Raw genomic sequence first — 13,620 nt, forward strand, 5'->3', positions numbered from 1 at the left:
TTAAGATAACCGAGACTGTAGTAATAAAGTAAAATGAAATATTCTGTCAATTTTAATTACAATTTAGGATCACAGTTTTTGAAAGATGGCTTTATTTGACTTTTTCAACCAAACTGAATATAACATTAGAAAAACAAAACTGCTGTTGCTTGCATCAAAATATTTGTTATATAGTAAAATTGTCATTCTTGAGCTGATTACTTACTATTGAAGTCATCATCGTATTGTTAGTTAATAGTTTTAAATATTACTAAAGAGAGAGAATATAGGTAAGCAAATTTAACAGCAATTAAAATTCCAAAAAAGGTAAACAACTGTTGAATTTCTAACTTTCCCCTTTTTCTTCATCTGCTGATTTACAGTGTTGTAAATGTTGTAAACATTTTAGTTTCTGGAAAGCTAGACTGTAAAGGCTTGTAGTTGCCATGCTGTGAAATATATTGCATATAGGGAAATCATTCCTGCTAAATTTGATTAAACCTCAATTTTATATACTGTTAGGTTTGCCATTATTTCATATTCTCCAAATTTAAGTTTCCAGTCAGATATTGATGGAGTTATGCTTCTTCCTGTCTGGGGCAAGATTTATTCTTGCTGCTGTAAGCATATATTTCATTAAATCATGGTGATTGTTTTCTAATAATATACCTCATAAGAAAAGTTGTGGCTTCATTTCAAATTTAAATCCCAGAGGTTTTTCCGCATTGTATTATGTATATCTTTCTAATAATTTGGATTTTTTAAACATGTCTACCAGATGTGATAAAACATTCTTTCTATATTGAGTCATTTCCAAAATTTATTAGAATATCATCCCACATTGTTATAAGTCTTTTTTGTTAGGTACAGCAAAGACCTTTGGCAGAAATGGGAATTTAAAGGAAGTGCAAATCACACTGTTGTAGTATTCCTGTTATGAGTTTCATATATGAGTAGGTTATAATCTCATCATGTTATATGCTTGGAAAAGGTAGTCCTCAATTTATGACAATAATCTAACCCAAAATTTCTGTTAACTGAGACATTTCTTAAGAGAGTTTTGCCTCATTTTACGGCCTTTCTTGCCACAGATATTAAGTGAATCAGTGCAGTTATTAAGTTAGTAACAAGGTTGTTAAGTGAATATGGCTTCCCCATTGACTTTGTTTTTCAGAAGGTCGCAAAAGGTGATCACATGATCCTGGGACACTCCATCATAAATATGAACCAGTTGCCAAGCAACTGCATTTTGATCAAGTGACCGTGGGGATCAGTGGTGGGTTTCCATTTTTTTACTACCAGTTTGCTCATGTGCGCACGTACACATGCAGCTTCTGCACATGCGCAGAAGCATGCAGGCAGGTGGGCAGACCCTCCCGCCACTGCCACTATCGGTTCACCCAATCTGGGCCGAACCAGCAGAAACCCACCTATGATGGGGATGCTGCAATGGTTGTAAACATGAAAAACAGTCATAAGTCCCTTTTTTCAGTGGCATTGTAACTTTGAACAGTCACTAAATGAACTGTTTTAAGTCGAGGACTACCTGTATTCTAAATCAGTATTTAGAATGAGATTTGGGGAACTACTGCCATTTTGCTAAATGAGGAAAGACAAGTTGTAGACAACAATTATTGACAAAAATCCTTTCTAATTTTCACTTGTAGCTGACTGACTTTCTGTCTGCCGGTTTCTCTGCTGTTCCTGCTTCCTGAGAATAGGAAATTGAACAGTGTGACTCAGCAGAGTTCGGGGGCGGGCGGGGGGGAGAAACCACTTGAGGGCCAAAATCTTGGCTGTACACATAGTGAGGTTGACATCTGAATGACATGGGCATCATTGAGTTGAAGAGTCCTTATGCTGAGAAAAGCTATTTCTTTTCTTTTTAAAAAATGTACTTGTTTTAAAAGAGGCAAAAAAAGATACCTATTAATTTTAAAACTCTAACTTCTCCTGGGTGACAGTCTCATAAGACCTGTTACTGGAGGGAATAGCTTGTTATGATTCTCTGCTGTGGTATTGCAAATCTTAAATCTGCAATGTGCTTGCACAATTTTTAACACTTCACAGCCTCTGCAGGTTTTCCAGCACTTGGGTGGGTGGCACAGCTTCTATTTTATGTCTCTCTTGGGAAATATAAGACAAATCTACTTTACATGCCAAGTATGATGTAGATGAGCAAAGCATATGGAGCTAGTGGAACATAAGAAATGAATATTCTTCTTCAAAAGGGAAAGTGGTTTTCTTTCTTTTTTTTCAAATTAAGCAATATGGTGATAGAGTGGGCAGGGTGTGAGAATTCAGTCTGAAATTCTGTAAAGTGTAAGAAAATATGTGGGATTGGTATGAGTGACACCTGCATTGGATTATACTTACACATAGGCACAAAATAAATATAAAATGTGGGGTTATTTATTTATTTTTTAATCAGAGGAATGCTATGGAGGTTTCAGATTCAAAGACGGAAGACCAAATACTGAGAAATTAGTGGGGGCAGCATGTCAGGCAGAGCAACATTTTTGCAATCCAGTGCTTATAATTTAACACAATAAATCACATCCAGCTGTTTTGAATAGTTGGTCAACAAGAAAGGATGGCCAACTTGGAGGCCTTACACCTCATTTTACCAATCTCAGAAGGATGACGACTGAATCAAACTTGACTTGGTCTGGGTTAGGGTTAGGGTAGGGTTCTACAGGCTCTGGGCAGAGTTTGCCTGCAATACTGCACTTCAACCACTGCACTACCAGGGCTCCTATAATAATGCATTTAAATTAACCTAGAGCTACTCAATGAGCTTGGTTAAAGAAAAGTATAATTGTAGCACTGTTAAAAAGTGAAAAGGTTTTTATATGATGTGATTTCTATCACACCTACTTGTTGAGTAAAGGAGAGCATACATGAATGAAGTGGAAAATAGTGAAACTGCTAACTCTGCTAACCTTGAAGTGATTTGTGTGGGTCGTCTTTTTTCTGACACTGGATGTGTGCCTTAAATGTTTTTGTGTATTAAGTGTGGCCCAAGTTCATTGGATGAATTGGATGAATTTTCCCATTGGGTTGCTGCTGTAATTCAATTCCTGTTCATTCATTCATCCATCCATCCCATCATACCCTTAAATAGTATTCCTTGGTTTCTTTGTGATTTTCTAGCATTAGCTGCAGTTTGTCCTAAATTTCATTTGTTCTGTGGTACAAAATAAGGGCAGTGTATCTTCTATGGGAAATGATAGAATGTGGTCTCTGAATTGCACTTTAAAGAAACACACTATTGCGCATACAGAAAATAGAAAAGATGCTAGACCAGTGATGGCTAACCTTTTTCCCATCACGTGCCAAAAGTGGGGAGGGAGTGTAGGGGGGGTGTATGCAAGCATGCCCACATCCCTAATTCCGTGTGTGACACCCCCCCCATACACCTCTGGTCTCCCCCTGATTTTGGCATGCGATGGACCCGGTTTTTGCCTCCCCAGGATCCAGAGGCTTTCCAGGAGCCAGAGGAGAGCAAAAATGGCCTCCCCCGGCCCCTCGGAGGGCTTCCCTGAAGGCTCTGGAGGGTGAAAAATGGTCCTACGGGCAAGCCAGAAGACTGTTCCCAAACTTTCAGTTTGCACGTTGGGTTGTTTTTCGCCCCCCAGCGGCTTCAGGCACAAAATGAAGGCCGAAGTCAGCATGCGAATGCATGCTGGAACTAAGAGGGCAATGCCTCACGTGCCTAACAAATGGCTTTGCAGGCCACCTATGGCACGTGTGCCATAGGTTTGCCATCAGGGTGCTAGACTATGTGATAGATTGAGTCCAGTTTCTCCTATAGAGATAGGACACTAAACAAAGACTTTTCAGATTGAAAAGCCTTTTGATTGGTTCTCAGTACATTTTTTCAGTAGTTTCTTGACAATTTCCATGGGATCGGGTGGAAAGGGAATGGAGCTTCATCTGCTAAAATTTCCTCTTCAGCAGATTTTTCTTAAAAGCAGTGGAATAAGGCTGGGGGAGAATCTTGACAAGATAAGGTCATCCCTTTCTTCTAATGTTTGATTGAAAACTAACCCTAGGGATGTTTTCTTGTGTTGATTACCCAGCTTCTTAATGGGTCAAATGATATTACTGTGTATAAATGTTAATCAAAAACGATTTCCCTGAGATAGATGGGTGAACTAGTTATCAGCAATAGAAGTGTTGATGTCAGTACCCCTGCTCACTGGTCAGAGGAGTAATAACACCTAAACTGTTTGGGAAGCAAACGCTGCTTATTTGTTCACTATTTATTTGATCTGATTTGAAAAATTAGTTCAAGCCATGGTAGGTCATATAAGATATTACTATTTGTTATGTGGAATGTTGCAACAATCCACCACATCCACAGGGGAGGGGAAGATTTCTTTGAAGTAGACTCTCTGCTGTGAAGGCATTTAACAGCTTTCCCAGTCTCCTCCAGATTTGTTGGATTTATAGTGTCTGGAGGTTGATGGGAGTTGACGTTCAGTTCATCTCTGCTGGGATAATAGGGGAATCCATCGTTTGCATTCTCTATTTATGCTACATGGATACAAAGATGTTAGCCTTGTAGGCAGAGCATTAGTGAAACATAAAACACAAAAGTGATTCTGAATGTGCTGTTTGTTTCGCCTTCTAGTAGGCTGGTGAATCTGGCACCCATGGTTTGTTATTAAGCAACAGAGCCATATTACCGATGTCACTCTAAAAGCAAATTGTGAGATCCTGCAATAAAGTGTCTTGGCTCTGGCCATATGTATCTTGGCAGAGAAACCAGCAGTAGAAGCCAAATTGGCTGATCAGCACCATTTAACTGTTAGAATTAAAGGTGAAAGATAAGCAAAATTCAGAGGAAGAAGAGAATTGAACAGTTGTGTTTGTAGAATACTTAGCTTGAGGTAGAAGAATGTTACTCGAGTGTAGGAAGAGCAAATTCAGTTACAGGACAAGATAATGTCTTTTAAAAAGTGCTATCCCTTAAAATATTCAGATATTTCTTTTTTAATTTTTGTTCAAAGTCAAGTGGTACTTTTCCTGGTACGGTAGCTTTACAGTATTTTTTTCTGAGAGAGGAAGATCCAACTATAGCAATTGTTGCCTTAATCCCTTCTTATTTAAATTCTTGTAACAGACTCCTAAGGCTACTTTTCAGAAGCAACTAGAAACAACAACTAATGCAGCATCTACGTTTTTGTGTCTTTTCACTTGCAATGTGCAGAATATGCATTTCAACATCTCTGGGAGCTATTCAGTTGGGATGTATCATGTTAAAGTTCCTCTAGGTGAACTTTAACTTTTCTTAAATAAGGAAGTTTTATATGTGGCATAGAGTGTTAAACTAGGCCTAGCAATCTTCATTCCAATCTCTTGTTTCATGAGAATTTCTGGTTGACCTCAGGCTATTTTTTTCTCTCCTAAGAAGAGTTTTGCTGCAAAGACTAGACCCCTACTGAGTTCAGCATTTTGGTCTTCATAGATTGACCTCATAGATTGTAAATAAGCAGACACCAAAGGTATGCCATTAGAAAACAATCAGAAAAAAAGAACAGGAGTACATTATTCTTGGAGGTATGGTGGAGAAAAAATATTTTAATATCACTGTTGTCAGATGTTTCTAGCATGGGGGTGGAATAATAAGTAAATGAATCAAATATTATTTTCATAGTCACTTTAATTAAAAACCAAATCTTGGAAAGAAAGAAACAAGTTTCTTATTGTAATTCCTTCCTATGGGTTTGCTTGTTTATTCCCAATTTACAGTATAGAGCCTTACTATAAATCAGGGGTGGGTTCCTGCCTGTTCTAACCTCTTCTATAGAAGAGGTTCCATAAATCTACAGTGCCGTTTAGAACTGGTTCTAGCTCCCTCCCCCCGCCGGTCTGCACATCATCAAGATGAAGAGCAAGAGGAGGAATTCTGGGAGTTGAAGTCAACAAGTCTTAAAGCTGTCAAGTTTGAACACCCATGTTTTTTTTTCTAAAGGGTTAGGGGTGCAAAGGGTTAGGGGTGCAAGGATCTTGTAACTTGACAGCTTTAAGACTTGCGTGCTTCAAATGCCAGTTTCTGAGCCAACATTTTGGTTGCTAAGCAAGAGCATTGTTAAATGAGTTTCACCACATTTTACAAGTTGGCCATGCCCACCCAGTCACATGGCTGGCAAGCCACGCCTACCCGGTCATGTGGCTGGCAAGTCACTTTTACCCAGTCACATGGCCAGCAAGCCACTCCCACAAAGCAGGCCACACCTACTGAAGAGGTTCTAAAAAATGTTGAAACCCACCACTGGTACAAATGGTCCTCAATTTATGACCATAAGTGAGCCAGGAATTATGCTCATAAGTCATGATGAGAGAATTACCATGTGACCATACCCAATTGTACAACTGCTTTTCTTGCAGTCCATAAGCAAATGAGACAGTCGATAAGTGAACACTGTGGCCATTAACAAAACACCAAAAACAAAACCTGTTTTCTCTAATTGGTGTTTTTTCCCAGAAATTGGAAACTAACAAAAACTGCCAAAAATTGTTTTCATGTGACTGGGAGATAATAGAACTGATTGCAAATGAGAACTGATTGCCACGTGCCCAAAATATGATCACACATGGCTACAGGATATGTGTGTCATCATTGGAACGTCGAAATGGGTTGTAAGTAATTCTGGGGAGCTTCATTATAACTCACTAAGCAACTGGTCCAGGGGTGGTTTCCGGCAGTTATTACTGCCAGTTCACTCATGGGCGGGGATGCGTGCGCATGCACAGTACAATAAAAATCATTCTGTGCATGCACAGAAGCAAAAAACAAGATGGTGGCACCTATGGTGCCACCCAGAGAACCTATTTGGGGTCATGGCAGGCCTGGGTCACTTCTGGTTCCAGCAACCCAGGTCACCAAACCTCTACTGGTTCAGCCCAAACCGGTCCGAATCGGTAGGAACCCACCATTGAACTGGTCATTAAGCAAAGACTACATGCATCCTTCCTGCAATAGGTTTATGTAATGTTGGAATGTTATTGTGAATGTTGACATCCAGCTAATAGATCTGCAAAAGGAGATTAGAAACAAGCAGAACAGAATCAGAGATTAGAGCAGGACTTCCTTAAACTGGCAGCTTCAAGAACTTATAATTTATAAGATACGTCATTCCCATAACTTCTAATAGTATTGGCTTCAAACTGAAAAGATGGACAATTCTTGGTCTTTCCAATTGGATGGAAGCTTATGACATGAATTATGATGGCAGTGTTGAAGATCTATATTTCTTGACATTAGTCCACCAAAAATGAAAAGCAACTGTGAATTTGAGGACAAGGGAAGTTTGGTGGTGAAGTCAGTATTTCAAGTCAGTGCTATTTACATAATGTGTTTGAAGGAAAGCTATTGTAAACATCTGATTCTTTGTGCCTGTGAGCTATTTCTTCTTCTTGACCCAGTTTGACCTCACTTAGCAAAATGATGCACTTTAGCAAGACAATTTGCATGGTTTTACCAATGAAGCGGAATATCAGAAGTGGTATTCAGCCAGTTCTGGCCGGTTCTGGCAAACCGATAGGGAAATTTTGAGTAGTTCGGAGAACCAGCAAATACTACCTCTGGCTGGCTCCCAGCTGATCAGCATACCAGCTGATCGGCTGGGTCTTCTTCTGTTGCCCTGCACAGGAGAACAGACCTGGAAAGCAGGATAGTGGATGGAGAGGGAATGGGGATTTTACAGTATCCTTGACCTGGAGTGGGGTGGAAATGGTGATTTTATGGTATCCTTCCCCTGGAGTGGGGAGAAAGGGAATTGAGATTTTGCAACTATCCTTCCCTTGGAGTGGGGTGGGAATGGGGATTTTGCAGTATCTTTCCCCTGCCATGGCCACCAAGCCACGCCACACCTTGTCCACAGAACCGATAGTAAAATAATTTTGAATCCCACCACTAGGGAATATGTAATATGGGACAACCATTAATACCATTTCAGTTATTTGGTTTTGGATTGCTATGAGTTCTTGTATATAATTCATGATTCAGATTATCCTTGCTGCTATCTGGTACTTGTTCTAAATTATTTTATATGCCATGTTAATTTTGTTTGGCAATCTCCTTCAAGGTTGCAGCCAAGATAATAGCTACATGGACTGGCCTTCCTCAGTTTTGTAGGTCTCACATACACTGAACCATTGCTCTCATTCATCCTTGCATCCATCTGCAAGTGGATTGTTATTCCAATCATATAGGAATAGTCCAACACGTAACAGAGACTGTTTGCCCAATATTTTATGGCTTAGCATTGTTTAAATGATCTATGAAATATGCATCTGTTTTTGCTGTTCTCATTTTCATAGCAAATTTGCCATTAACGCAAACTGGTCCTGACCTCCGGAAAGATTCTAACTATGAAAGGAAAATGTTTTACTTCCATGGGGCTGAACTAGCTGTTCTTGTTTCTATTGTTCTATGAACAATAGAGACCTCTTAAATGAATTCAGTTGAGGAGAGGAGAGCAGGCAGAGTTTCATACCTTGAAATAACTCTGTGAGCCAACAAAAATCAGGAAATGTGGATTTACAGCTCTCTTAAGTCACAGACAGAAAAAAAAAACAATCTTAGAGCAATCACTCATTAATTATGAATGTTCTAGCAGTCACCATCAATCAGATGGGACAGGAAAAATATAGCTTCAATTAACATTACTTAATTACTTTCACATACAACTTCCACCCTGCCAACACACAAAATATTTCACTAGGATTAGTAAAATCAGTGTGCATTTAACAAACCGTTTTATATTGTGGCAAAAGCCACAAAGGGAAGCTGTTTTCATACGTATATCTGAATGCAACAATGTAAAGTAGTAGTGATGAAGTGTCCTCGGGAACTTTCTGGGATCCATGCCTGATCTTTAGACAATGCCTGTCCAGATGGAGTGCAAAATTTAGTTGCAGTCATTAAATACAAGCCTGAATGTTCATGTAGAATGCAAAGCTATTTTCACTGCGGGTACCAAAATTGCTAGCATCTGTGATCCTGGACTGTCACCTGCTGGCAGACTGAGAAACTGCATTTTGTTTCTTCTGTTGGCAGAGTTTATTTAGTTTAAAATGCATGATGTAATTTAAGTGACAAAAAAAACCCCTATCGGATAAGATTTTCTGAAAAACACATCCAATATTATATTTGGGTTGAGTTTTACAGCTTGTCATTTGGAGAGCCAAGCATGCTACTCATAATGGCTGTAATGCATCTCCTCTATTGATCAGCTGAAGCTCAGGTGTATTTTTATGCACTACACATATGCCTATCTTATGCCATAGATATGGAAGATCAAGAGAGGGCCTTTGCATAGTTCCATTTTATGTACAGTTCACCTGGATCAGTCAGCCCCCCAACCAGTTACTCCCTGACACTTCACAGTTTGACTATAGCTACACATTCTACATGGGGTTGTCCTTGAATACTATTTATAACCTTCAACTGGTCCAGGATGCAGCAGCTCAGGCAGTGATGGACAGGTCTTAGTATACACCTCTGTTTGCACCTCTGTTTTGCAAGCTGTAATGGTTACCAGTATGCTTCCAGGTGTGATTCAAGATGCTGGTTGTAACTTATAAACCTTACATGGCATGGAGCCTGGTTATTCAAGGACCCCCAAACTCTGTTATCTGCCTAGCTAGTAAGAGCTAAGTGAGTGGACATACTTCAGGTCTCCTTGATTAAATAGTGTCATCTTTTGGCAATCAGAAAGTATATCCTCTGGAATGAGTTCCCTCTTGAGATCGGTATAGTCCCTAACCTGATTGCATTGTTAAAGACCAGACAATTTATTCAGGGTTTAGGATAGGATGGATGGAATTACCTTCTTTGTGATATCTTATGTCTGCTTTGTAGTCAGGAAGCTATCTTGGAGTAGGGGTGGGGGGTTGTAATTATTTTTGCATTGTTTTGACTAAAATTCTATATTCAGCCATTTTTATGTTGTTAGCTGCCCCAAGCTACTTGGAATTGGGCAACATCCGAATTGAATTAAATCAATTAAAATGTGTTGCTGTCTATATGTTCTAGTAGAACCTGTTCTTTTTTTAAACCTTTATAAAAATGTAGCAAAAGAAACTTCGTAAAGGCAACTTTTTCAATATTCTCACCAGTAGAAGCCGCAGTTGCAAACATTTTTTGCTCCAATTCTCTGATTTAAAATCAGGAAATCTATGCTTATCTATATGCAATCATGCTACCTATACCTCTTAGTATATGCTGGGAAAAGATGATGCTATACCCACAAGTAACGTCAGAGAGTTTCCTGAGGGGGAAAAAAAAATCAAATCAGTCCCTTTCAGTAGAAGAACTAACATACAACCTTTACAGTGAATATAGTACAATGTAGGTCTGCTTGGCTAACTGTCCTTTCTATTTTCTATTGCTTTATAGTTGCCTGTCCCCATTGCAGTATTCTTTTTGCTGTACAAGGAAAGGCTTGTGCCGTGTTGCCCCACTGGCAGCCCCCCACTGTTACCTGCAGATGAATTGGCGATGGAGACACGGATAACTGACAAAGATGACTCTTCTACTTCCTCATCCAAAATACAAGTAGAAATAGGTGAGGACAATTATTCCAGTTTGGGTCTACTTTGCTTTCAGCAAAACCAAGAGAGCGTGATATGCTGCTCTATGAAGGTCTGGCACTTATACATAATGTTAAAGCAGGCTTATTAAATCATGGTTTATTGCAGGAACTGTGGCCTGAATTGGCCACAGTTCCTGCAACAGAATCAGCCAAAATTGAACAAATCATATAATAGCTGTGTTCGCACAACACATGGGATCAAATAAATTACCTATAATGTACCTCAGGATGTTCAGGCACAGCTTGGATTTATATCCTCTTAAGTGACATAAGTTCAGTGTATGAAAAAGAAAATTGGGTTAATTGAATACAGCAGAGGTGGGTTCCTAACAATTCAGCATAGTGGTATGGTGGTATGGTGACTGGGTCGCTGGAACCAGCAGCGACCCAGGCCTGCCACACATACACCCCAAACTGGTTCCTGGTCACTGCCATCACCATCTTGTTTTTTAGTTCTGTGCATGCGCAGAACAATTTTAATTGAATTGTGTATGTGCATGCAGCGCATCCAATGCACACACGCGCCTGAGTGAGCATGTAATATAATTGCAATAGATTGTCTTGTGGACTGCATTTAACACAGTTGTTTGTATTTGTCCATTAAAAAAAACTCTTGTTGAAAATGAGGCTCCATATTCACTTTGGAAGCCATTTTTCACTGGCAAAAAGTAACTCTATCCTTATGCTGCAATAAGACTCATTAATAAAAAAGGCAATTATTTCACAGTGTGTAGTTTGAAGATGAAGAGCAATCAGTATATGCCTAGAAGGTTACTTCTAATAGGAAGCAATTTTCTCTATGTGTTCTAAAGCTGTGTTGCTTTATTTATTTGATAGCTTCGCAGCAACATCTATCAACTTACACCTTAAGAACTTCAGAAGCATGTGCTTGCATTTTATGGTGGCTTTAAGTAGACCTCATTAAGCCATGCAGTTAACTGCAATACCTGCCAATATGCCTTAGGTGCATATGACAAATGAAGAAACGTTGACATTAGCTTGGGAAGCACAAACCATGAGAGCAAGACAGCTTTTAGAAGCAATGAAAAATAATAAGAGTCTTGCTGGGTCATACAAACTGCTATCAACTGAGTGTTGGAAGGTTTCCAGCAGAACTGCAATGCTCCTGAATTGATTCCACAAATTATTTTGTCACATATTGACTATACCTTTTGTTTCACTTAGATCTAGTGCTTCACATCCATGGTTGCACTTTAATGATAATACATAGGATATGAAACTCTTGGGGATTAAATGAAGGACTGGTAGCATATACCATATTTTTTGGAGTATAAGACACACCTTTTCCCCTCAAAAAAGAGGCTGAAAATCTGGGTGCATCTTATACACTGAATACAGCATGTTTTATGTCCTAAAACCCCCACCCCTTCACCAAAATGGTCGTTCATAGCCTTTAGGAGGCTTTCAGAGTGCCCCTGGGAGCTGGGGAGGGCAGAAATGAGTGTAAAAGGCCCATTTTTTGCCCACGTTTGCTGCCCCCCAGCCCCCAGGAGCACTCTATAAGCCTCCTAAAGGCTATTGATACCCTTTTTTAAAATAAAAAAACAGGCCCATTTTCGTGAAAAACGGACTGTTTTGGGGAGGTCTGCAGAGTGCAAAAACTTTTTTTAAAATTTACCTCTTCATAATCTTGGTGCATCTTATACTCTGAAAAACACGATAGATTCCATCATTGCCTCCTCTTCCTGAAAGTTGTACCTTTCCCAATGGGTGGCTTTCTTCAATCCTAGTAAAAGGTATAATTTTTATGAATAGTGGAATATTAGAATTGAGGAAGAAAGATCCAGTTATCTCCTCCAAGAAAATCACCCCTTGCGCTATAATGAAGATGAGTGAAAAAAGGGCTTCTCATTGGTTTCAGTTAAAAAAAAAACAGATTTTTTTCTCTAGAAAGCCCAACTAATTGACAAAGGAAGGTACATTTGAGTGCAGGAGATAGGAGAAGAATGTGAGACTCCATCCACAACTGGCATGAGGCTCCGAGGGTTAATCACAAGAGAATACAACCTTCAGTGCAAAACATTTATCCATATCTCAACTACGGAAATAATTTATATTATAGCAATAGCAATAGCACTTAGACTTTATTCCACTTCACAGTGATTTTACAGGCCTCTCTAAGTGGTTTACAAAGTCAGCATATTACCCCCAACAATCTGGGTCCTCATTTTACCCATCTCAGAAGGATGGAAAGCTGAGTAAACCTTGAGCCTGGTGAAAAGCAAACTGCTGGCAGTCAGCAGAATTAACCTGCAATATACCATTATTCTTCCTTTCTCTTGCTGGTACCCTTCAGGCTCCTTATCACAATCTATTGACTAATTTGACTAGAAAGCATTAGCACTGCGGTCTAACCCACCTGAACATCTTTTGCAGATAAGGAATATATTCATTTTAAAATTTATATCTTTTGTATAAACTTATATAGCCTTGGTTAGTTTTTTTCTCCTTGTAATAATTACAGATTTACAGCAGAGATTGGTGAAGTAAGAATGATACCATACGGTCCTTTAATACCAACACTGTGCTTTGAAACCAACAAACTGTGGGACACAAAAAATATTGCCCTTCTTTTTTTTTAATACACTAGCAATGGCCAACCAGAATTTTACATGGCATTGTTTTCTCTCCTCAGGACACGATGACCTCTTTGGGTGCTGCCAAAGCAAGAATTTCAGAGGACTTCCTTGCTCTTATTTTGGTGTCCATATTACTGGAGCTCTTCTCCTTTTTATGACAGATGGGATCCTGGTAAGGGCAAGTGACAAAGAAAACATCAGGCCCACATCTGTCCGACAAGAGTAGCTTTTCCAGGTCCAATCAAGCTGCTTGGGAGATTGGGGCTTGCTGAGTTGGAGAATGCAAGATTGAGGGAGACTAACAAAGATGCTAAGCAACTACTATGTAGACAATTCAATTTTGTTCCAGATGTGATCTCAGCAGCTGGCCTAAAATGTTCATATGTCACAAAATCAAAGAGTAGTTTTCAACCATAAACATTTAATGTTTCCTT

General features: G+C 39.3%; 1 protein-coding gene across 1 annotated transcript in view; it reads left to right on the forward strand.

The window, feature by feature from the left end:
• Positions 1–13,620, forward strand: part of MFSD4A (major facilitator superfamily domain containing 4A) — a 44,471-nt gene that overhangs the window by 23,914 nt on the left and 6,937 nt on the right. The window contains exons 4-5 of the mRNA XM_032218539.1: positions 10,391–10,559; positions 13,243–13,358. Of these exons, the coding sequence (XP_032074430.1) occupies positions 10,391–10,559; positions 13,243–13,358 (285 nt within the window). The remainder of the gene's footprint in view (positions 1–10,390; positions 10,560–13,242; positions 13,359–13,620) is intronic.

This window comes from Thamnophis elegans, chromosome 5, assembly GCF_009769535.1.
Source record: "Thamnophis elegans isolate rThaEle1 chromosome 5, rThaEle1.pri, whole genome shotgun sequence".
In the NCBI taxonomy this organism is placed as follows: domain Eukaryota; kingdom Metazoa; phylum Chordata; class Lepidosauria; order Squamata; family Colubridae; genus Thamnophis; species Thamnophis elegans.